Source organism: Trypanosoma cruzi, genomic scaffold, assembly GCF_000209065.1.
Source record: "Trypanosoma cruzi strain CL Brener 1047053517105 genomic scaffold, whole genome shotgun sequence".
NCBI lineage: Eukaryota > Euglenozoa > Kinetoplastea > Trypanosomatida > Trypanosomatidae > Trypanosoma > Trypanosoma cruzi.
The window spans coordinates 97,968-120,706 of record NW_001849449.1 but is presented as its reverse complement, the minus strand read 5'-3'; the positions used below and the strand labels follow the sequence as shown (position 1 = coordinate 120,706).

At 50.4% G+C, this 22,739-nt stretch overlaps 9 protein-coding genes across 9 annotated transcripts, besides 25 other annotated features; all 9 read right to left on the bottom strand.

Annotated features, from left to right (window-relative positions):
- Tc00.1047053511383.89 (hypothetical protein, conserved) lies at nt 1-6,464 on the bottom strand (the record flags this gene model as incomplete). The annotated part of the gene is made up of 1 exon (XM_805601.1): nt 1-6,464. A coding segment is annotated over one exon (6,464 nt), but the record flags the coding sequence as incomplete, so codon positions are not given.
- Nucleotides 1-17,589: a sequence feature (heterozygous, non-Esmeraldo-like haplotype).
- Nucleotides 6,512-6,538: a microsatellite.
- Nucleotides 6,857-6,887: a microsatellite.
- Nucleotides 6,949-7,003: a sequence feature (T-rich).
- Nucleotides 7,087-7,109: a microsatellite.
- Nucleotides 7,214-7,246: a microsatellite.
- On the bottom strand, nt 7,253-9,373 carry Tc00.1047053511383.80 (hypothetical protein, conserved; the record flags this gene model as incomplete). Its single annotated transcript, XM_805600.1, has 1 exon — nt 7,253-9,373. The coding sequence occupies one exon, from the start codon at nt 9,371-9,373 to the stop codon at nt 7,253-7,255; it is 2,121 nt and encodes a 706-aa protein (XP_810693.1).
- Nucleotides 9,824-9,853: a microsatellite.
- Nucleotides 10,124-10,843, bottom strand: Tc00.1047053511383.70 (hypothetical protein, conserved; the record flags this gene model as incomplete). Its single annotated transcript, XM_805599.1, has 1 exon — nt 10,124-10,843. One exon carries the CDS (start codon nt 10,841-10,843, stop codon nt 10,124-10,126), a length of 720 nt encoding a protein of 239 aa, XP_810692.1.
- Nucleotides 11,199-11,271: a sequence feature (GA-rich).
- Nucleotides 11,288-12,448, bottom strand: Tc00.1047053511383.60 (hypothetical protein, conserved; the record flags this gene model as incomplete). The annotated part of the gene is made up of 1 exon (XM_805598.1): nt 11,288-12,448. The coding sequence occupies one exon, from the start codon at nt 12,446-12,448 to the stop codon at nt 11,288-11,290; it is 1,161 nt and encodes a 386-aa protein (XP_810691.1).
- Nucleotides 12,512-12,536: a sequence feature (AT_rich).
- Nucleotides 12,884-12,925: a sequence feature (A-rich).
- Nucleotides 13,052-13,870, bottom strand: Tc00.1047053511383.50 (prohibitin, putative; the record flags this gene model as incomplete). Its single annotated transcript, XM_805597.1, has 1 exon — nt 13,052-13,870. One exon carries the CDS (start codon nt 13,868-13,870, stop codon nt 13,052-13,054), a length of 819 nt encoding a protein of 272 aa, XP_810690.1.
- Nucleotides 13,898-13,919: a sequence feature (AT_rich).
- Nucleotides 13,921-13,945: a microsatellite.
- Nucleotides 13,956-13,978: a sequence feature (AT_rich).
- Nucleotides 14,205-14,248: a sequence feature (GA-rich).
- Nucleotides 14,272-14,310: a sequence feature (A-rich).
- Nucleotides 14,355-14,378: a microsatellite.
- Nucleotides 14,856-16,700, bottom strand: Tc00.1047053511383.40 (hypothetical protein, conserved; the record flags this gene model as incomplete). Its single annotated transcript, XM_805596.1, has 1 exon — nt 14,856-16,700. One exon carries the CDS (start codon nt 16,698-16,700, stop codon nt 14,856-14,858), a length of 1,845 nt encoding a protein of 614 aa, XP_810689.1.
- Nucleotides 16,997-17,027: a microsatellite.
- Nucleotides 17,027-17,046: a microsatellite.
- Tc00.1047053511383.30 (U1 small nuclear ribonucleoprotein, putative) lies at nt 17,095-17,919 on the bottom strand (the record flags this gene model as incomplete). Its single annotated transcript, XM_805595.1, has 1 exon — nt 17,095-17,919. The coding sequence occupies one exon, from the start codon at nt 17,917-17,919 to the stop codon at nt 17,095-17,097; it is 825 nt and encodes a 274-aa protein (XP_810688.1).
- Nucleotides 17,590-18,072: a sequence feature (areas merged during assembly that could not be assigned to a particular haplotype. This can correspond to areas where the two haplotypes were merged or to regions with more than two copies in the genome that were merged during assembly.).
- Nucleotides 18,010-18,055: a sequence feature (T-rich).
- Nucleotides 18,073-18,515: a sequence feature (heterozygous, Esmeraldo-like haplotype).
- Nucleotides 18,074-18,105: a microsatellite.
- Nucleotides 18,180-18,218: a microsatellite.
- On the bottom strand, nt 18,336-21,356 carry Tc00.1047053511383.20 (kinesin, putative; the record flags this gene model as incomplete). Its single annotated transcript, XM_805594.1, has 1 exon — nt 18,336-21,356. One exon carries the CDS (start codon nt 21,354-21,356, stop codon nt 18,336-18,338), a length of 3,021 nt encoding a protein of 1,006 aa, XP_810687.1.
- Nucleotides 18,516-18,738: a sequence feature (haploid, non-Esmeraldo-like haplotype).
- Nucleotides 18,739-22,739: a sequence feature (heterozygous, non-Esmeraldo-like haplotype).
- Tc00.1047053511383.10 (hypothetical protein, conserved) lies at nt 22,017-22,739 on the bottom strand (the record flags this gene model as incomplete). The annotated part of the gene is made up of 1 exon (XM_805593.1): nt 22,017-22,739. A coding segment is annotated over one exon (723 nt), but the record flags the coding sequence as incomplete, so codon positions are not given.

The window sequence follows — 22,739 nt, the reverse complement described above, 5'->3', positions numbered from 1 at the left end:
GCGTCGACAATCTTCACGTTGCGAGCCAGCTCCTCTGCGCGCCTCATCATCTCTTCTTCAGTTGCCTGTGCGTCAATCGCCGTCTTGGAGTTTCTTAGCTGCCGCACACGACGCCGCGCCAGCTGTGACAACAATTCATCCTCCTGCAGCGGGATGTCACCAAGGCACACGCCCAGCACACGTCGTGGGAGAAACGGGTACTGCTCATGCGCCCTCTCCGTCGCCTCCGCGCGCTCCTCAGCCAGTCGCGCCACCAACGCAGTCATCTGCTCCTCCGTCGCTCGGATCGCGGCTGCGTTGCGTGTCGGGTCCCGGCGCTGCTCATCCAACTTGTTTGAAAGCTCGCGGAACGCTGGCTGCTGCACCGGACGCACATCACCAAGAAGAATGCCGCGCACCGGCTCCTCGGGAAGAAACGGGTACCGCTCGTGCAGATCCTCATTGCGAACGGCGTCAAGCCGCCGAGCCACTCGCACCTCACGTGCTATGCGACATGCCTGGTCACGCAGCTCCTGCTCAAGGCGCAAAATCCCCGCCGCATCGCCCGAGGTCGCCTCCTGCGCGTGCCGTGTCGCCAGCTCCGCAAAATTGGGATCAGACATGAGAGCCAACTCACGCAGAGGGACTCCCTTGACACTCCGCCCCAGAAATGGAAATGCCGCCGCAAGTGCCTCCTCCTCCTCCAGCACCGCCTTCGCCATCGCTTCCGCACGCTCAATCATTTTTTTTTCGATGCTTGTAGGACTTTCCGCATCAATGAGCCTTTGTGAAGCTTTTTGTTGTTCTAATTGCAGCATCACCGTGTCCTCTTCAAGGTGTAGTTCAGTGATGGGAATCGCATGTACGTGTGAATTTAAAAACGAAAACCTTGTGGCTGATCGCTGTTCAATCTTTTTGTGGTATTTGGCCAATTTCTTATTATCATTTTTTATCTGATTTTTCCTTATTTCAATTTGTTTTGCAAGCCTTCTTAAAGTTGATGTATCCTCTGGCAATTGCCCGTTTTCAAAAGCGCTGTATTCTTCCATGAGTCCCTGGTAATATTTGTCATCGACAATGTCATCCTCCATATCAAATACGTAGTAGTCGACAGCTTGTTCCTTGAATGGTACGTGCCTCCCCTCTAAATCAATAATCTCCCCTTTGATTTGTCCCTTATGTCTTATTATCTGCCGATTGATTTCTTCTTCAAGCTCAATAACACTGCTTTCGTTCCCCTCAGCGTTGTCCAGTTTCTCCTCGAGATCACTGACAAGTTTGGCAATGACAGGATCCTTCAACATTTCAGGGTCAATGCTACGGCCAAATGTTGGATATGATTTTCGTACTGCATCCAATTCTTGCACCCGTGCGGCACGGTCCTTTCTACTTCCCATAATGATCCGCTTGGCGTCCTCAAGTAAAACCGGTGAGGGGTTTTGGGCACCGTCGCCCGTGTATGTTTGGAACGCCCGATGGTCCTGTAGGTGGCGAAGATCCTCCAGGGACAATGGATGCAACGCCACAAACGTTTGTTTAATTCGCTCAATCTTCTCAATTTCATGTAAAGCAAGACTGTCCGCTCGTAGCACCAGGCGGAAGCGTGCAATTGCCGCAACGTCTTCATCCACGGAGGGCTCCTGCATGAGATTTTCGTACTCACGAAGTCTTTCAGCAAACAGCACGTCGTCGTCCAAAGGAAGGTGACGTAGCGGAAAGCATTTCCGCGATGTATACACAAAGTATGGGTGCTGTGAGAGTACTGCATCATCGTTGTCCGCAAGCTGCGCTTCGTTCAGGTTCTGACACACCACCAACTCCTGCGCCCTCGACTTAAGAAGAGGCTCTTTGTCCTCCACTCTCTCGGTGGTGGCAGCGGCAAAAAGCTCATCCTCCTGCAGCGGGATGTCACCAAGGCGCACGCCCAGCACACGTCGTGGGAGAAACGGGTACTGCTCATGCGCCCTCTCCGTCGCCTCCGCGCGCTCCTCAGCCAGTCGCACCACCAACGCAGTCATCTGCTCCTCCGTCGTGCGGATCGCGGCTGCGTTGCGTGTCGGGTCCCGGCGCTGCTCATCCAACTTGTTTGAAAGCTCGCGGAACGCCGGCTGCTGCACCGGACGCACATCACCAAGAAGAATGCCGCGCACCGGCTCCTCGGGAAGAAACGGGTACCGCTCGTGCAGATCCTCGGACTCGATGGATTCACGCCAGTTCCGGACGCCGATTTCACGAGCAACGGCAAGTGCAAGGCTCTCCATCTCACGCAATAAACGACGACAACGCATCTCATTGTCGTTGCTGCCGGCATCACGAAGGCGATTGTAGTACGCTGCCTTTTCTGCAAACGTTTCGTTCTCCTCCAAACAGATGGTGAGTGTTTCCACCCCCTCCAATCGGTTGGGGATAAACGGATATTTTTCACTCAGTTCCTCAGAGAGTTTAACACGCTGCGAGGCGATCCACCTTACTCTCTTGTTAGCATGACGGCCAAGGCGTTCAAGCTCGCTGGACGATGCATCTGGCGAGGTAAGAAGCCGCCGTCGCTGTTCCACAATAGACATAAATTCCTCATCTTCCTCAATGTCAAGCACTTCTAATGTGTACCCTTCATGACGGCGTTCAACAAATGGGTACTTTGCTTCAAGACGCAGTCGCCGCCGGAAACCGTTTGCACTTACCTTGCGCATCCATGAATTCATCTGTACAATCCGGTGCTGCATCTGATGCATCAATTTCACCATCAACGGAGATTTTTCCCCTTGCTGTGCCTGAACAATATTTCGTTGTTGCCACAAATGTACGTAGTAATCGTCCCTTACTTTTGGTACATTTTCAAGAGAAAGGGACCCTGACATAACAGAGTCAATATCGTAGTACCACTTCTTAAGTTCCTTGGAGTCACGTCGGCGTGCCGCTATAGCTTTTATAGCTCCCATCATTTCAGTCTGCAAATGACTGTCATTGCCCTCTGTTCGCAGGCGCATGACGAGGTTAGCTACTGTTGGGTCCTCATACAGCATTAACGTAGACAGCCGTTGATGGTGCGGCATTTCTACTAAAAATGGAAACTCCCTATGCAGCTCCTCGTCATCGACAGCAAGGCAGGAGCGAATGATGGTCGCACGTTTCCAGAGGGCTTCCAGCTTGTCCCGTATCAGGGCATTGATTGTGTCCACCGAAACACCCTCACAGGAGTCAGGAAATTGGCGTACACGAAGAAGATCACGCAGTTGCATGTCTTCTGTGAGGTCCTTTGTGTGGACGGAGTAGAGTTTTGAGGGTGAAAGCCACTCTGCAAGTTCCCCTCGCCAAAGAAACATCTCCCCCTCCATTTCTGCTACACGCTGAGCCATTTTTTCTTGAATGGCCTGAATTCGGGCAGTATTTCCCTGGGTGTTGACGCACTTTTGCATTTGATCCGTCAGAGCGTTAAATCTCTCATCTTCCAATACATATAACCAAGGAATAGGGTGCATCAAGTTTACATATCCTTCGTGGGCCTCGTTAAACTCTTCATCCATTCGGTCCATGTATGCCCGCTGCAATGCGGTATCTTCAGCCTTTTTAACAACATATTCTCGTAAACGGGACTCCAACTCTCTTCTCGTGTTGGCGTCTTTGCTCGCATGCAGAAGACGGGCAAATTCCTCAAAAAGTACATCATCGTCAAGTCGCAGGCTGGCGGTATGCACGCCGTTAATGACGGCCGGCAAAAAAGGATATCTTTTCAATACATCACCGTCCTGTATAAAACGAAGCAACTCCCATATTCGCTCTTTCATTCGCTTTTCCAAATTTTTTGCGTCCGATGTTCCACCCGCCATCCGCGCCCGCTTGTGGGCAAGATCCACAAAAACTTCGTCTTCAAGAGGCCGCACATCACTGAACGGAAAGTCTTCCGAGCGAGTTGCAAGAAAAGGGTATCGACGCAAAAACCCTCGCTGCACCACCGGCCGCGCCGCAAGGCGTTGCTCAAGGTATACAAGGTTTTCAAGATATGCGATGTAGTCAGGGTCGTCATTCGGCACATCTGCCTCAGCAAAAACAATGCCGGCCTTCTCAAGTGTCTCTCCCGCATGAATCAGGCGATTCAGCTCAATTTCAACTGCGCCCTTGTTGTTTAGCAAAACGGCGTACTGTTTGCTGTGAGGCCCAAAAAGTTCACTTGCCTTCTCTGCAGCCTCCCGCAACAACGTTAAGCAGTGCTCACTGTACTTCTCTGGGTCCCAAGAGCGATAAATATGTGCGCCATCCATCAGAAGCGAAGGCAAGTCGAGTGTAACGGTTGGTTTTTTCTTGCTCACAGTAATGGCGGTGAGAAGAACCCGAATAGCGTCTTCATAGCGCCCCTCTGCCTCGAGCTGAAGACTCAGGTCCCACAAATACAGCATAAAGAAGTCGGAGGCCCAGCCAATCGTACTTAATTCAATAGATCGCTCCACAAGTTCCTTTGCGTTGACGGAGCATGATGGGAGCAGCCGTTTGCATTGTAAAAGCCCCTTGTATGGTTGAAGGTGCAGCCAGGAGCCATGCTCACTCGTTAAGTACGCAGGAAGTTTTCCAATGGCTTGGTAAAAATGATGCACCGCCTCCTCCACACAGCTGCGGTATGTGACAAGATCATCGTGTTGATACACGAGCGCAATGCGAAGGATCCAAAAACCGTACTCAATGTGACGTCTACCCTGCGTCACGCAACATGTCAACTCCTCAAAGCCCCGCATGACACCGGGAAACAAACTCCTCCCCTCAGCAATACAATTCTTCTGCATGGTTGCAAAACACACCTCGCACACATTGCGCCTTGAATAGATAGAGACAATGGCAGACTCCCCGTAACGATTTCGCTGAGCCACGGCCGTCGCATGCACAAGATCCAACGCCTCATCATAGTTCCCATCCCAGCATGCCACTTTACAACGCATGGGAATGCAAAATGCGTGGCGATGACTGTCCTGCGTCATGATGGTGCGGTATTTTTCAGCAAGAATACGCACTCTTTTAGGGTCAATTAACTGAGGGAGAACACGTGCGTTCACGTTCACGTGCCAAATCATGTTGGATTTTTTTTCGCCCGTTTTTTCGATCGTTACTCCCAACAGGGCACAAATCCGTGCCACAATTTCTGCCTTTCGGCTCAGCCGTACCGTGGTCAGTCCGCGTATAATGTCATTGTCTTCGTCCACAACACCGTACTTCTTTGCCACCACCTCCAAAAAGCGACTCTGGAATACATCTACGGTTGTAAAGGCCTCCGCCATATGCTTGGAGAGCGTCGCACTAAGTACCTCGTCGTCATAGGCAATTCGCTTCCCCTGTACTTCCAAGTAGAATTCCTGCTTGACCGACCGAGCGAGCATCTCTACAAAAAGTATCTCCTCCACTTTGGCCACTGCTGCCGCACTGTAGCCATCTGATGTCGCAATCTTCTGAATCACCTGTTTTAGCAGACACATGTTGACACCAAATCCATGCAAGTGCTCACATACAATTTTAAGGCAATCGGTGATTGTAGAAGTCCCGCTGTCCATACAAGACTCCACAATAGCATCCAAAACCTCATCCTTGTCAAGCACTGCAACAGTGTCCTCATGACTATCCGTCACACATTCGCACACCCGCAACATCTCCTGACGCTTCATAATAGTATCATCGACAAAAAGTGGTGTTAACGTGGAGTTTGAATTGGTCAAATAAAACCGACCATCTAGCCCTTCGTAAACCTCAAGAGTACCATCAGGAAAAGGAATGTTAAGAGCCTCCGCCATGTGCAAAATCTCCGCCACCACCTCCTGATTGTTTGTCGAGCCCGCACCGTACAGTCGAGTTGGCTCCCGCGGCATCGGGACAAGAGCCTGCGCCAGAACCGGCATACCCCGGTAGAAAAACATACATGAAAGCGGCACAGTCAGGAGGCGCGTGCGGCTTTGGAGTACTCCGCGGAGCGACGCCACGTAATTGCGCCCGGAACGACTGTCGGGCAGGACGCGGAAGAAGATGTTGTCGACGCGGTAGCACTGCAGAAACTTGGGCAACTCCCGTGGCCCGTCGTCGTCCAGCATCACAATTTGTTTTACAGTGCGCGTCGCCTCGGCTACAAACTCCCTCTCAACGCGGCAAAGCTGCTCCATGCGGGCCTCCGCCTGAGAAATCGTGCTGTCGTCCATCTCCCACGCCAACTGGAACTCCGCGTTCCAATCCCTGCCGTGCCGCGTGATATCTGCGCAGGATGAGAGGAACGGTTTGGGTGCCGTCTGTTGCATTGGGAATGATGCCGATTTCCTTATAGAGAGACGGTGCCGCGATGCCTCTAGCATAGAGACGTGCTTTGATACGGAGAACCGAGAGCCAGTGCTGGCCGTAGGCGAGTGTGAAAAACGTGAAGCCCCCGAACCGGGGACGGAGGGTTTGACTTCGGGAATAAAAAAGACATTATGCCGCTTTTCCCGCTGCTGTATATCCGTAGTATGCGGACGACGCATGTCACGCCTGTGTTCAAGACCACACACAAAAAAAAAAAGAAAAAAAAACACAAACACACACACACACGCACACAATTTATTCCTTCAGGAAATCGTTTCTAGTGAAATTAATCTAAATAAAAACCGGCAAGAAGAAGAAGCAATAATAACAATAATAATAAATAAACCATTCAACCACATATATATATATATGCATACATATGGATATTTGCGAGCAGGGCAGTCGGAGCTATCCTTTTTCCTCCGCCACCTCACATTCCAAGCAAGCCGCGTTGATGCTCACCACTTTTTTTTTTTTTCCTGCCCGAATGAAGAGAGAGAGGGGGGGGAAAAAAACGTCCTAAAGACCCGCAGTCCACCGTTGCATGCCCCCACACCCACCCAAGCCAACACCTCCTCCTCCTCCTCCTCCTCCTCCTCTTCGCAGAAACACACGCACTTTTTTGCTGTTGTTTTTCTTTTTGGACAGACACGTATGAACGCCAACAAAAACAACCAAAATAAATAAATAAATTTAAAAAAAAAAAAAAAAGAAGAAACTGACTAAATATAAGCTTGCAATCCAGTCAATCGATAAATAAAACATCCTGCCTCGCACAGTACGTGTACTCATTTGGTCGACAAAAAAAAAAAAAAAAAAAAAAAGATTATCCTTCGAGCGGACAGCCGTCACAGGGTCGCGGTGCGGCAGAAAAAAGAAAAAAAAATAATTCAAAAATGAGAATAAAAACAAACGCGAAAACGATGACAAAAACAAAAAAAAGAAAAGAAAAAAAAAAAAAGAGACTTTAAGTCCGCATCAAACTGGGACGCAGCGGATTGCCAGGCCGAAGCGTCTCTTTGCTGTGCGATTCAGACAGGGAATTGAGAAGCACCTCACAGTACGTCCCGTACCTTGCCGGATCATACGCACGGCACACGTTGATGAGGTCGTACATTAATATCTCAGAGTCCAAGGCCGAGCGAGGCACCTTTCGAAGCATGTTGAATGCAATCTGGAGTATCTCGGAGGCCATCTCGTATTTCTCGTCGCACTGCAGCTCCATGCCCAGCTCCCAAAGGTACTCCACAAAGTAGTCCACAGGGGTTACAATACGTGCCAACTGCTCGGCGTCACGTGCAATATCGGATACATCCACAAATCGCTCCGGCCGCATCACTTGTTTGCAGCGGAGAATCCCTAAAAAGGGACGGGTGTAGAGCCAAGCGCCAAAGTCCCTGCGAATCTCTGCGGGTGCTAAACGTGAGGCAATACAAAATTGATGCAACGCCTTTTTCCTAAGGTCAACAATACCGGAAATGCCCAAGAACCAGCATGCACATTCAATGTGGCGACGCATCCGAGTAAGCGCCCCAGACTGCTTGTCAAACCCGTCTAACAGGGTGTCAATATGCTTGCAGCCGTCAGAAATCCATTCAATCTTGTCTTCGCTCAGCAGCAATTCGCAAACTTCACGTAGGGCGTAAAGGTAAGGAAGGCCCACTTCGCCATGTCGTGCTTTCTCCGCAGCTGCCACCTCAAGTGCATACCGCAGCGCCGTCTTCAGATCCCCTTCCCAACGCGCCGACTTCGACTGCAGCGGCAAACAGAATGCATACAGATGTTTCTTCGTCGTTTTCGTAACATTATATTGAAGAGCAAGGGCCTGCACAATTTTGGGATTGACAGTTGGTGGCAAAACACGAGCATGAACCTCCGGCAGCCACGTAAACTTCTCCCCCAATGATGTTTCCTCAGCGCGTAATCGAGCGCCAATAAGAACCGCAAGACGTGCAAAGATGTCATGTCTTTTCAATTGACGCACATTGTCACAGATGGCAATTATGCTTTTGTCGGAGGCCCCAATGTTGTACTTGCGCGCCAGCACGGGCAGAAACTCCTGCTTGAAATGCCCGGCATCCAAACCGCATGAGATGTAGCGCGCAACATCATTCTGAAGCATCAGGCCATCGTAGGCCGTTCGGTTCGCCTGAACACGCAAGTAAAGTTCCTGCTTAATGGCCCTGGCGAACATCTCGATAATAACGCAATTCTCCAAAGCCTTTACCCCCTCCGTATCCGCACCCCTCCTCAACAAAAACGCCTGAAGCACTTCCTTCAAGAAACGAAAATTGATACCGTAAAAGTGAAGAATGTCGCACAGTTTATTCTGCGCCTCTGCCTGGACCACACCCTTCAACTTCGCCAGCGCATCCAGAAAAGGCGGGGCATGCATGACAGAAAACACGTCCTCCGGCCCAGACGTCACAAATGAAGAAAAAACAAGCATCTCATTACGTTTTAAAGTGTGGCTCAATGAAAAACTTCCTGCAAAATACATTGTGGTGATATTTGTCAAGGTGCAGTACCAACGGGCATCCAACCCTTCGTAAACCTCGCACAGAATGGATTTTGGCAAAGGAATGTTAAGAGCCTCCGCGATGTGCAAAATCTCCGCCACCACCTCCTGATTGTTTGTCGAGCCCGCACCGTACAGTCGAGTTGGCTCCCGCGGCATCGGGACAAGAGCCTGCGCCAGGACCGGCATACCCCGGTAGAAAAACATACATGAAAGCGGCACAGTCAGGAGGCGCGTGTGGCTTTGGAGTACTCCGCGGAGCGACGCCACGTAATTGCGCCCGGAACGACTGTCGGGCAGGACGCGGAAGAAGATGTTGTCGACGCGGTAGCACTGCAGAAACTTGGGCAACTCCCGTGGCCCGTCGTCGTCCAGCATCACAATTTGTTTTACAGTGCGCGTCGCCTCGGCTACAAACTCCCTCTCAACGCGGCAAAGCTGCTCCATGCGGGCCTCCGCCTGAGAAATCGTGCTGTCGTCCATCTCCCACGCCAACTGGAACTCCGCGTTCCAATCCCTGCCGTGCAATGGGGAGTATTCCGCAGACGCATTCACGAAGGCGCGGTCCATAGTGGCACTCGCCCTTTTGCTTTTATTTTCTTTCGGCTAATTTTTTTTTTTCTTCTTTCTTCCTCCTTGTCACAGACGGCAGGCCGTTAAAAAAAAAAAAAAAGCCAGGAAAGGAGAGTCGGCAGAGTGAGAAGCAGCAATGAACAGGTTATGCACAACACGATGCACACAACGCAACAATTGCGACGCCCTTCCAAGATTTCACAAAAGAGTCCAAAAAAAACAAAAAAAAGGAATCCTGGCAAGGCCCCAACCTCCTTTCTGCACAATGGCCTCCCGCTTCTCCTCCAAACAAATCAAAATGAGGAGGTTCTCTCTGCGTTGGCGCGGAACGCCGTGTTGATGCCATGAGCGGTGGGTCACACAAATAATCCGCTAAGGTCCATACGCTTCTTATGGCGATTGTTACGCTCGACGCATTTACGCCATACGACCTACTCGCGGATCCACAAAAAAGAAAAAAAAAAAAAGGAAAGAAAACTTCAAGTGTGCCTGTAAAAATATCACTGCGTGAGACCGTGTCGACATTCTCCAGGTAACAAAGCCACGGCCCAAAGCGTGTGCTTCATGTACAATGAAGCGGAAACCTGATCGATGTGTTTCCCATGGGCCCTCCTGTGTGAATGACGCCACCCAGTGCCCTGCCCTCTTGCCGGCATATGGCGTCGTAAACTACATCCCCATCCGCCACCACTCTTCCTTCGTTTTTCCTCTTTGTGTTTTTTGTTTACCTTTCGCCATGCAATGAGTTTACAGTCGGATTTGCAACAAGTCATCGTACTCATCGTCATTCGCATCCCGTGGACGCTTTCGCTGCTCGGGTGCCTTTGTCAGCCCCTTCAGCACCTGCGCCCGCACATCGCTGCGCTGCATGAGCGTCTGCAACTGTTCTTCTTCGCTCACGCCCATTTTGACGTGCGACACGGCACGCTCAAGAGCGCTCGGAGCATCCATTTGTGCCCGCTGCTTTCGAAACTCCCGACGCCCACCGCGTTTTTTCTTCACCTCCTCCCCCCGCACAAATACATGTGGTACAGGAAGCGCCTGCGTGTCGGTGGCGTTGACTTTTCCCTCCGCCAGCAGCAGCTCGAAGCTGTGCCGCACTTTTTCTAGCTCCGCCTCGCCAAGCGCGCCAGATGCAGAGCCGCCCGCGAGGTCCGCCTTTGCGACGATGCTACACTTGCGGGCCAAAACGGCAATTGCCTTTTTCGCCGCCTGAAGGTCATCTGCCCGCACCTCGTCGCTGCCAAAGAACTCTACAAAGATGGGCGTCTCGACAATGCAACCAGCATGAAGGTGCCTGGCGCGCTGAAACTGCGTCGCGTCATCGAGGCCGAGGTGGCGAATTGCCGCGTCAGAAAGACGTGCAAGACCGACCAGGCCACTGGCCTTTTCCAAGAGCTGCTTCGCCACATCCCGACCGACCAATGCAAATAAATTGGGAGAAGCAGCCACGCTGTCCTTCGCCATCGGTGGCTCCCACCAACCCCTTTCACTACCTTTTTATTACGCTCCACTTGTGTGTGCGTGTTTTTTTCCTGCAGCCTCAGAGAAAAAATGACGACAATACACAAAACAAAAAAAAGAAAAGGAGTCAGCCACACGCATCGGTAAATATATCTAAATATATCTAGATACCCGCATGTGCATATAAATAAGAGGTGGGTGCCATAAAAAAGACACATCCAAAGTCAGTTACGCGACCTTTTCACACGCAGAGAGCAACGTCAGGCAGAGACAGGCCAGCGTCCTCCCACAGCTGCTTAAAAACTCACACACAGACACACACACAGAGAGTCTATAAAAAAGACATAAAAAAAGCCGTTTCATTTTTTTTTTCCTCTTCTTCTTTCTCTCCTTCAATTCATTTTTTTTTTTTTGCCTTCACATTCCTCTCCAACGCTCCCCATTGTTTCACGCCGCGGCAGATGAGCGTCCCCTTTTTCTTCCATCCCGACGCATCGCAGCCTTCAGGAGGCGCACAACTTCATCGCACTCCACCTGCAATATACGTCCACGCTCCTCCTCGTAGGCCAGTCGGCCGGCGGGTGTATCATTCAGTGCAGAGAACAGGCAATCGGCCAGACCCTCGTCACGTTTCAGGGTCAGAAGGGGCGGCCCACACTCCAACCGCACACGAGCCCGCCGCCATGTGTCCCATCCGTCATTTGCCTGCAGCACCGGTGCCGCATCCTCCTTCAACTCTTCAAAAAAAATATCACGGAAGGATGAACACTGCAGTCGCTCCTCCCCATCCCCCACCTGCATTTTATCCGCCGGGCGGCAAAAGTCGCGGGACAACCAAAAGTCCACCGCACCAAGCCTCCATGTAGCAATCGCGTAATCCGCCCCACTCCCACCACGAGGTCGAAACACCGCCGTGAGGCGGTCCTCTGTCACAGTGAGACGCGCAATAAAAAGATCGTCCGGTGCCTCCGCCACAAACTCATCGCCATTACTTGACCACGAGTAATGCTGAAGCCACAGCGGGTGCTCCCGCCGGATCATCGGCTCGACAGGACGAGTGTTTTGGTACAAATCAACGCGAGCAATGCGTGTGCCGCCGAGAAAACAGGTTGTCTCGTCAGGCGAAAGAGCCAGGCAGCGCACAGAAAACCCAACGCTCACATCGCAGAGGGAGGAACGGGTCGTTGTGTCAAAAACAATAAGGCGACCGCCTAAGCCGCACGTCGCTAGCCAGTTCCCCGAGGAGAAAAAAGTCATTGCCGTTAACGGTAACGTGTGGCCGGAGAGGCGGTCCGTCTGCGCCACGCCATTCGTCAGGAGATTTAAAACCGGCTGCACCACGGGCGCCGCATCGTGACCGGCGGAGGCCACAAGGTGGGAGGCAGAGGCGCACATGCAGTGCACCGGACCATGATGGAGAGCCCGCGCATACACGCAGACGCCAACAGTACCCACCTCCGCACCACTGCTCGGCTGCGAAAAGGCGAGAACGCAGCCTGCATCGGTGCCTACCACCACAATGCGGTCCATCACAACCATCGCGGAGGTTACACGGAGTTTATCGCCAAGGTGCTGACCCAAAAGCGTCGCCACTTCCAGCGTCGGCATTATCTACGCACCTTCCTTTCCACCAAAAGGGAGCCTCTTTCACATCGAGACAAACACAAACACATAAAATAAATAAATAAATAAAAATGAGGAAAAAAGAAGTAAACTGCTGTTTTAAATATATTTTCCTTTTCTTGTGCGGCACCACACACACACACAGAGAGAGAGAGAGAGAAAGACACGCAGCCTCCATCTTTTGCAAAACAAACGGCTCTGTTGTTAGTTGTCGGCACCCTCGCTTCTGACGGTCCGTGCAGGCTTCAAAAAACATCTCGACAAGCAACGGCACAAGTCAAAAAAAAAAAAAAGGAACCCCCACCCCACCCACGGCTGTGCGGCAAATTGATGTTAAAAAAAAAACGGACGCCCTAGCCACCAGTCAAAAAATAATAATAACAATAATAAGGAAAAAAGACACGACTGCATCCATGCATATTTTCTTTTTTTTTCTTCTTTTTTTAGTTCTCTTTTCCTTTTAATTCGGTTGGTGGGGCGAGGAGTTCTTTCTCTCGCTCTCTTCCTTTTCCTCCTATGCTCCATTTCCTCATAATCCGGGGACGCGTCGACAACAAGTGCGAGTTGTCACATTGTCCAGGCCCACACTCAGCCACCCAAGTTCTTCATGTTAAGCAGCAAATTGGCATCGGTTGGGACAAAAATCACATTTTTCATCGGCACCAGCTGCGATGCAATGTCCACTACTGCCTCAATACGCCGCAGCTCCAGCAGGCCCTGGCCAGAACGTTTGATCGCTTCCGAGATGAGACGCGCTGACTCGGCCTCGCCCTCCGCCCGCACAATAGCCGCCCGCTTTTTCTGTTCATTCTCCTGAACCACGTAACGGAAACGCTCCGCCTCCTGCTGAGCAACCTGCTTTTGCTCCACGGCAATCATGAACTCCTTGCCAAACTGAATGTCCACCAGTGAAAGATCCTCCAGGACAAGACCAAACTGTGCCACCTTCTCTTGCATCAGCTGATAGATGCGTGCAGAAACCGCGTCACGCTTCTGAATCAGTTCTTCCGCCTTGTACTCTGCCACAACTGCCTTCAAGATCTCATTGCTGATGGAAGGAAGAATACGTTCATCGTAGTCCATTCCAAAGGTACGATAGATCTGCGGCAGTCGCTCAATTTGTGGGCGGAACAAGACACGTAGACGAATGTTTACCATTTGAAGGTCCTTTGTGCCCGTCATGGTCTGCAGCAACCGAGGCCGGACACGAACGTTAAACATCTTGATGTCATCCAGGCCCAAAATGCGAAATTGCATACCTTCGCCGTAAACCGAATCTTTAAGACCAGTAATCTTATTATAAAGGATGGCAGCCTCCCCGGGACGAACGACAAAGCAGCAGCTGTAAATGCCTACTGAAGCAGCCACCACACCAGTCATAAGGTGTCGAAGAAATTTCAAACTCATCGTGTGGCCCTCACCTGAGTTACTAACAAAAAAATAAATAAATAAATATGTAATAATAATAATAATAATAACAATGTGTTTATGCAATTAATTATTTAAATAATTTATGCTACGTGTAAATGTTTGCTTCAGACCCTGTCACCACCAGCAACAGCAGCAATTTCAATAAGAAAGAAGAAAAAGAAATAGAAACATCCAAGAAAGAGACATGACAAAAGCAATGGCAATAATAATAATAATAATGCTCCTAAAAGCGCAATGGCAAGAAGAGCTAACAGCTGGTAATTAAGCGTCGTTCAACCACAGAAGGGTAATTCATTCATGCCTCCTCCCTTTTTTTTTCTTTTTTTTTTTTTTCTTCCTCTTCTGCTTCTTCTTAGCACGGGCTCTCCGTCGTGCTGTTTATTGTTTGTTTTTCTTTTTTTCTTCTTTTCTTTTTTCCATTCATTTGTTGTTGTAAGTGTAAGTGCACGGATGCGTAATTCCCCCCCCCCCCCCCCCCCCCTCCTCTTTTTTTTTTCCAACTAAACCACAGGGGGAGAAAAGAGGAATATCGCTTTTCCTTTTTTTTTTTTTTTCGTTTGCGTGCGTCATCGCCCTTTTTACCCCCTCCCTTCAATTTCCCACCACCTGTCATTTATGCCTCGTTTCATTGGACAAAGCTTTGGCCCGCATGTCTTCTTCTTCCCACCACGGTGACCATCCCCCCTCCCGTACACGATGTCGCCTCTCATTGAAGAACGCACGTCAATGCGGCGAACACACACGTGCACGTGACACACATACACGCCCAAAGTGGCGGGGAAACTGCATGGTTGAAATACATGGCACGAGTACCGTTAACAACAACAACGACAACGACAGTGGGGTGGCGGAAAAAGTATAGGGATTGTCCCATTTTCATTGCATGTATGCATCTTGATTGGGCCAAGTCCAATGTAAAAGAAAACTAATTCATATTTTTTTTTCTCTTGATTATTATTATTCACTTGTTCGCCTTCTTAAACGCCTCGACTACTTCAGCGCTCGTTTCCTCGTGTGGGGTTGCGAGCCATTCCCTCACTGTCTCGTCATGTACAAGGCCAATGGAGTGCAACGAGGCAATGATGCGGCCAGTAAGTGGCGCCTGCCCGCGTGTTGACATTTCCACTAGGGACTGCACAACTTGAAGCGGCAGGACGGCGTTCTCGTCCGTCGCTGGGCGGGGTATTTTCTCCCAGAACTCCATCATTGTATCAAGCACCATCTCATCGGGCTCCCGCATCAAGCCATACGCCGTGCACAACACGCGTGCCGTGTCATAATACACATCCGCAACGGTATTCTCGCCAGAAGTAATTCGAAGCATGTTGATAAAGCGCTCGCTAAACTTCGGCACATCCTCCAAGATCCCTTCCTCAATGGCGGAGACCAACGCCATGGCAAAGCCGTCCAAAACCTCATCGTCTTCCAGGAAGAGCCCTACGATAAGAAAGCTGCTCGCCTCCCGCTGAGCCTCCTTCTTTGTGGTCATGCACGCCTCTCGTACGACCACTTCTGCCGCCGCCTTGCAAAGGGCATCTTCCGAGTCAAAATGCCGCTGGCAGTGACGGAACTCATTCATCCATTCCGGAATAAAGTCGTTGGAGCACTCGGCAACCCACTCCTGGAAGAGGGACCGGACACGTGCCTCAAAATTCACCGTTTCAACGGCCCGCGCAACGGTAGCATCCCGTGGCGACTGAGGCGACTTGACGACGTTGCTCCAACTGCGACCACCCGCCTCTCCCATCGCTGTCTTCGCTGCTGCGGCAGCTGCTGCTTGCTGTGAGGCCGGATCGGAAACGGAATCTTGCCTTCCCTTCTTGCTTCCACTGGACGATGCATTCATCGAGGAGCGTGTGGCAACCACTTTGTCCGTCACCCGTGTGGGTTCCCGCTGCGTCTGAGAGGAAGTTTTTGGTGCCGCTGTTGCCCGTCGCTCCCAGTTAAATTTACTGCGAAGTTCAATGAGGTCGAGCATCTTAAAACGAATACGTGGGGGATAAACCTCCTTCTGGTCCTTCAATTTTTCCAGAAGCTCAAAGTACCCGTTCAGCCTCACACGCAGCTCAGGCACGGCGTCAAGACTCTCGCCAATGGTTAAAAAGAGTTCTGTAAGGAACTCAATGTCTTCGCTTGTGGGGTATCCTCCCCTTTCTGCCTCCTGCATGATGGTTTGAATAATGTTCATCATTGTGTTGCAAGAAAGGACTTTGTGCATAAACAATTCTCCAATAAATTTCATGTTCGCTCGCTTGCGCCGCATGAAGGTGGTGCGCCGCAGCTCCATCTCCTCCTCCGTGAGCCCCTCCATCGACGGCATCTTCCGCCGGCTCAGAAACTCCTCCTGTGCAATGCTGACTACGGCATTACGCAGCTTGGAGTATTTCTTGCCCTCCGCCTTTTGCTTGGCGGCGGTGATTCCCACTTCAAACTCCGCCAGCTTGTAACAGACACCCGCGTATGACTTACTACACTCCGGCTCATCCAATGCCTTCTTGAAGATAATCCTCACCGCTATGTTTAGTGTCTCCTTCGTGGAAAAAATTACCTCCGTCTGGAGCTTCGCCACCATGTCGTCAAAATTCGCCGTGCTCAGTTTATTGAGTGAGCCCTGCACCAGCCGCTCCACCCACTCCTCCGTCGTCTTCGCCGAGCCCCGAGCAACCCACGCGTTGGCGCCTCGCACAAGTTTTGTCTGCGTCATTTTCTTCCGCCGACACGCCTCTTCAAGAGAAAAGCCCGGGTACGGCGCATCTTTGTACATGGACCGCACCTCAAGTATCTGCTGAATGGAATAGACGTGCATGTTTTCCCCCTCCACACTTCTTTCCCCTCCAAGCACAAGGACACACACACAAAAAAAAAAAAAAACACGCAGGGAAAGCAAAAAAATTCAAAAATAATCACTTTAAAAGTAAAAATAAATGAATAAAAATTATAGTTGAGATTCGCTTCGGCCCCAACCAATTACGCACGTTCACCTTCAGCTGCACCATGTTGGGTGAGAAAAAAGAGCAGAAGTAGAAAAAAAAAGGATACACGCTACACCCACCAGCAACCCCGCTCACACAAAGTCTTCGGCGTAGGAATACGGGCCGATATACATGCACACATGCACACACACACACACACAGAGAGAGAGAGAGAGAGAGCAGAAGAAAGGGTACGAGAAAACAACAACAAAAAAAGAAGAGGGGGATTCACGTAAGATTCATAATGTCGTCAAGAAAGGCATCGACCTCGTCACGAGTATCGGAGACCGGGATGGGCGAACTTCTTCCCGCTGCGACGGCTGGCGGACACTTGACGCTTCCCTCCATACGCTGACGTTTGTCGCTACACAACGACGACGACCCTTCAATTTGACGCTTCGCCTCCGCAAGGCGCTTCGGCAAAAAGTCGCGATCCAGCCGCCCACGCTCCATTTCCATCACTACAGCGTGTCCATGTAGTCGACGCTTGCGGCTGTGTGCAACCGCCTTTCGGGCCTCCGCCTCCAACCCAAACTGGACGAAACCATACCTGCGGCTCTTCCCATTGTGGTCGCATATGAGGCGTACGCTCACCACCCGGCCGAATTGCTCCCCGAACAAACGTATGTCCTCCTCTAAAGACTTGGGATGCAGACTAGAGACCACCACGGTGCTCCGGGGATCTGTGCGGATGTTGATGTCAGTGTATGGGTTGCGGCGTTCCATCTCGAGCATCATTTTATGCTTCCAGACATCCTGTTTGCTCTTTGCTCCATCCCCTTCCGGTGGGTCCGTCTTCGTCATTGTTGGCGGTGAGGCGGAGGAGCAGGAGGATGACACGTGCTCTTTTTCAGCACTCACAATCTCCAGGGCTCGCTTATAAAAGGAATGAACAGGGGCATTGGCGATAGGCTCAGGGCGGCGACGACACTTCGGAATAAACGGTGGAGGCGGTCTGCTCTGAAAGAATGTCATCTTCCACAACATATGTTCCTCCACACGTCGCTTAAGAGCCTCCTTGCGTGCAACATCGTCCTCGCTCGGGGCTTGCATGACCTACAACCTCAGGTCAACAAAGATTAAAAAAAAAAAAAGAAAAGAAGATGGCGACTCCTACAGAAGCACATCCACGTGTTGTATTATAAAACAGAGGAAAAAGAGAAAAATAATTAAAAAAAAAAAAGAAAAACTATTTTGCATCGGGTTCTAATAATTAAATAATAATAATAATAATAATAAGAGAAAGAAATAATCGCCTTTAAATCCGCCTGTCTTCTGTCTATAGATACACTTACTTACATAGGCAAATACAAATATAGACATCTATGTATATATATATATATATATATATAGATGTCTACTCGGCTGTCAAGTACCTGGGCAGACCATTATATCTAACTCATATATATATACATATATAATAGAGAGAGAGAGAGAGTTCAAGAAAAAAAAAAAAACAGGAATTGGCATTATTCGGTCTCCCTTCTATCGGAAGAGAAAGGCATGCTCTTCAATGAAGTGCCATCACACGACTCAGCGTTCGTGGCGGATTTCATCCTTTTTGGCATCACTTTCGGCATCCCTCGTAGCTCAACGTGGCAGTAAAGCGTGTTCGTTGCATTCACTACAAGACCCTCAGCAAAAAAGTGTAGCCACATGGCGGAGGCGCGGAATATGTCTAGTTTTACAAGATTCCGTAACTCGCCCGGCGTCAATCGAAGTCCCGAGTGTCGAGAACGCTTGCCACGGCTCGTAATTTGTCCCTCCGCCTCAATAAAAACCGGCGGTGGGATATGCCACTCGGCACAAAATGCCCTCTTCTTCTCGCTGAGCGCATCCCACTTCGCCTCCGTCTCTGACTGTATCTTCATTGGCTCGCCAAAAGTGGGTTTCACTCCTGTGAGCTGACTGATGCCTAGTACCCACGCCTCGAATTCGGCCACAGTATCGCAAGCAAAACCCGTGATCTTCGTCTTGTTCTCCTGCTGGGACACAACACCCCAGCTTGTATAATACAAACTCGATCCAGTGGGCGCACAGGGTCGCCCCAGGAGTATTTGCCTGACGCTGCGCAACGGAATCCGGTCCTCACGTCCCAGCATCCCTGCCACAGACCAGGAGAGCTGCTCATTACCCGCTTTCCCATCCACATACAGAAGCCGGCGGTGTGGCAAGCCGCCTCTCGAGTACTTCATCACCTTCCCGCCCATCTTCACAAAAGAGTAAATGTCTTCCAGCAGCTCCGCCGTATCAAACCGCGTACCACGACACTTCTTTCCTGCATCACTGCCCTCCACAGATTGGGATTTCCAGTACTGGTGGGGTCGAGGTACTGAGTCGTCATTGAAAGCTAGGTGGCTCCCAAGTGGCATTGGATCGCCGTGCCGAAGTTCTTCTTCAGGCTTAAGTGATGTCCCCACCGCGTTGCCCGCCATGTCGCACACAACGTGGTGCAACCAATCGTAATTGCTCTGCGGCTGTGGTGCGGCTCCCCACTGCCATTGATGCCGCTGTTCCTGCCTGGCCAGTTCCCCGGAAAGTCGCTGGGTTTCGCACATCAAACGACACAATTCATCGCGTAGAGTGGCAGAATAAACTGCACATGCGGCAAACTCGGAGAGTCGTGCCCATGATTCTTCCCCTTGGTTTAATAGGTGAGCCTCTCTCGGCTCCAGAGCTGTTGAATCGGCGGCAACAGGATCTACCGCAGCATCGTCAGCACACATTAGCTTCTCCTCCAAGGCACGCAGTGTGTGCCCCGCCTCCTCCAGACATTCGGCAATCTTCTGATGCTTCTTCTGCATTCCACAGCGCATAACCCGGGCGTCCTCAACCTGGGCTAAAGACATATTCACTTCATCCATCAACGCCCGTTCCTTAGCGTCCCCCTGACCCTCTGTTTGCGTTGAAAAATTTTCAATCTGAGTACACACACTATTCCACCTCTTTTTCCAATCTGTAACTATTTCTTTCCGCAGCAACCGCCTTTCCGCCTCCATCTGTTGCTGCTCCACCAAACTCTGATTCTTTCCGCTGGCACTTGCCTTGAAGGCCTCGCACATCATACTCGCCGCCATTCTGCGGATCTCACACTCGGGCCTCCTCAAGTGAAAAGCCGGGTCATACAACACATTGTATTGATCATCAGCCACAAGTGGAATAATTTGCGGGGCAGTAAACATGTGTATTTCGCCCGCAATGTGCACATCGGCAATTAATGCTTCGTATTTCCGAAGCAAAGACAAATATTCGCAGACCATATCGTTTTCATCGGATCCACCACTGCGTGGATCTGGCTTCATCGCCTTCACCTTGTCGGCAAAGTACAGGGAGGAAAGCGTCTCGTCCACAGTTAGGGTGGTGGGACTCACATTGACGATAAGAACAACGCGTGCACTTGCTGTTGCAAAGGAGTCGCGAAGGATAGTTGTCAGTTTCGAGTCGCGATACGGAATGTGTCTTGAACCCTCATGCAGACTGTGCACAACATTCCCAAGCGCACTGAGAGACGCATTAATCTTTTTCAACTCGTCAAATCCATCGCCTTTTACGTTGGCGTTGCGCACCTTCTCGCTACCCGCCAAGTCAACAAGTGAAAGTTTACTGTGCATCACTGGGGAATATTCCTCGCCAAAAAGTTGCTGGGAAGCCGTTGGAAACATCGGATTTGAATGCATCCGTGGTGCTTTTCCTTCCAATTGGGCGAGCTGAGCCTCCTCCCTCATAGATATGTACTTTAAAAGATCTAATGGTTGGGCACTGCTGGATGTGATGGGTTGCTGAAAGACTTCGATGGTAAAGACTGCATGCGAACGAGATGAGGTGTCATTGGCGGATGTCATCCGTTGCATCCGCCTTGCCGTCGCCCTCTGAAACACCCTCAGGCCATCCTCAAGGCAGCAGACGGAAACATATGTCAACTTTCCAAAGCGAACCACATCTCTCACAAGAGACATTTGAACAGCAGTGGGTTGTTGCTCGTCAGAGAGCAGGTCTCGTACCTCATCAAGGTAAATCTCCACAGCGGAAAGGCCAACAACAATGTGGAATTTGTTTCTGTTAATCTCTGCGTGGTGCAGAATGTCTTGCAGGGCACGCAACAAAATACCCGTGTCGCTGGTGATGATATCATCCCCTACAGAACTTTTTTGTACCCTACCGAGAACCGTGTGCGTCTTTCCACTGCCCGTTTGACCATATGTAAGAATAGTCGCGTTGGTGCCACGAAGCACGTCATCCACCACGTCCATTGCAAGCTCTTCGTATATCTCCTCCTGGAGTGTATCCTCGTCAAAGACAGCATCGTAGGAAAAGAAGAAGGTCCGACTGTCTATCGCTGGCCGTCCATCCCACACACGAAGAGTCGTGTCAGAATACCGCGAGCAAGCCATTGGCTCGTAGCGTTCGGATCTTTGAAGAGCATTCACCGTGTCATCCAACTTTGGCCGGACCCGTACGCCCACAGTCACACGATTAAAACCAGGCAGCATGCCTCACCTTTTCTCCAGAGGGGAAAAGGATGAAAGGACTATACAATATTACAACCGTCCACCTGGAGGAACTCCCCGACGCAACGTGCCTCAAACTTACGCGAGTGGAAAATCCTCCTCTTCGCCCTTCTCTCTCTCTCTCCTTTTTCTATTGCTCTAGACGAGTGACTCACACCCTCACCCCTCCAACAAAAAGGAAAAACAGCAGAAGAAACAGGAAAAAAAAAAAAAGGAATGTATGCCATCTCGCCCCTCCTCCTCCAGTAGATAATAGGAAAAGAATCCACAATTTACCTGCGCAGCCGGAAGCACATGCCTTGCCGTGTGATGTGAAGACTGATGGATAATAATAATAACAAAAAATGAGGCTAACAAAACGCACACAAGAAAATACAAACAATTTCCCTGGTCCCGCAGACCCAGCGCCCTATGCACCACTGCGACATATCCAACGGAAATAAACTCACCACGAATGGGAAGCAAGCGTACATACTAGAGGAAATCCCTCTTCTTCTCTCACTAATTCCCCAGTACTACTGGAATGGCGGCGCTGCGTGATGGAAGAGCTAGGGGAAAAAACACGGGAAAGAAGAAAGAAAGAAAAATTAAGCATCCACCTCACTCTCCCGTATATATATACATATATATGTACGCTAGCGACTATAGCGTGAAGATTATGCCCTCCTCCATGAGTGCCTCAATGGCAGGCTTGATAAGCATTCTAACAGTGCCTTCCACTTTGCTGTTCGCCCCGGGCACCGTACCAAAGTTTGAAACCACACGGAATTTTTTGAGTGGATCACCAAATAACTGCAGTTTCATCATTCGACGCTTCACTATCACCTTCTTTTCCAAAATATCCGCAAATGACGGGACACTGTTACGTGCCGGAGCGGAGGATTTCAAGACACCGTCAGTGGCTCCATCTGCATCCAGTAAGGGTAATGACGCCTCTGTTGTTTCAAGCACACCTGGTGGTCGCATTCCTCGACGGCCACCGCCAGCAAGAAGAGCCCCGTAACCGAGACAAGTATTCGTGCCAGAAGGACGCACAGAGCGCGATGGACGCCGAACATTATTCTTAACAACCCTCGGTTTCATCTCTGTGTGAAAAATCAATGAAGAATTCTGCTCCCACTGCGGATTCTCTTCTAGTTCATGAAAGATTTCAATGGAGACCATTCCATCAATCTGAATGTCCCGCAATGTCATCTCAAAGGGGCAAAAAAAGGGAAGTGCAAAATTTGCATCGGCCTCCTCCGCGCTCGCCCCGACAGTGTCCAAGTTAATCTCTAATCCTCGCAGCCGCATCGAAAAATCGCCATGGTAGTGGACCTTCACCATGATGGCGGTGTGCTCCACAGAAAGCTCACGAATTCCATT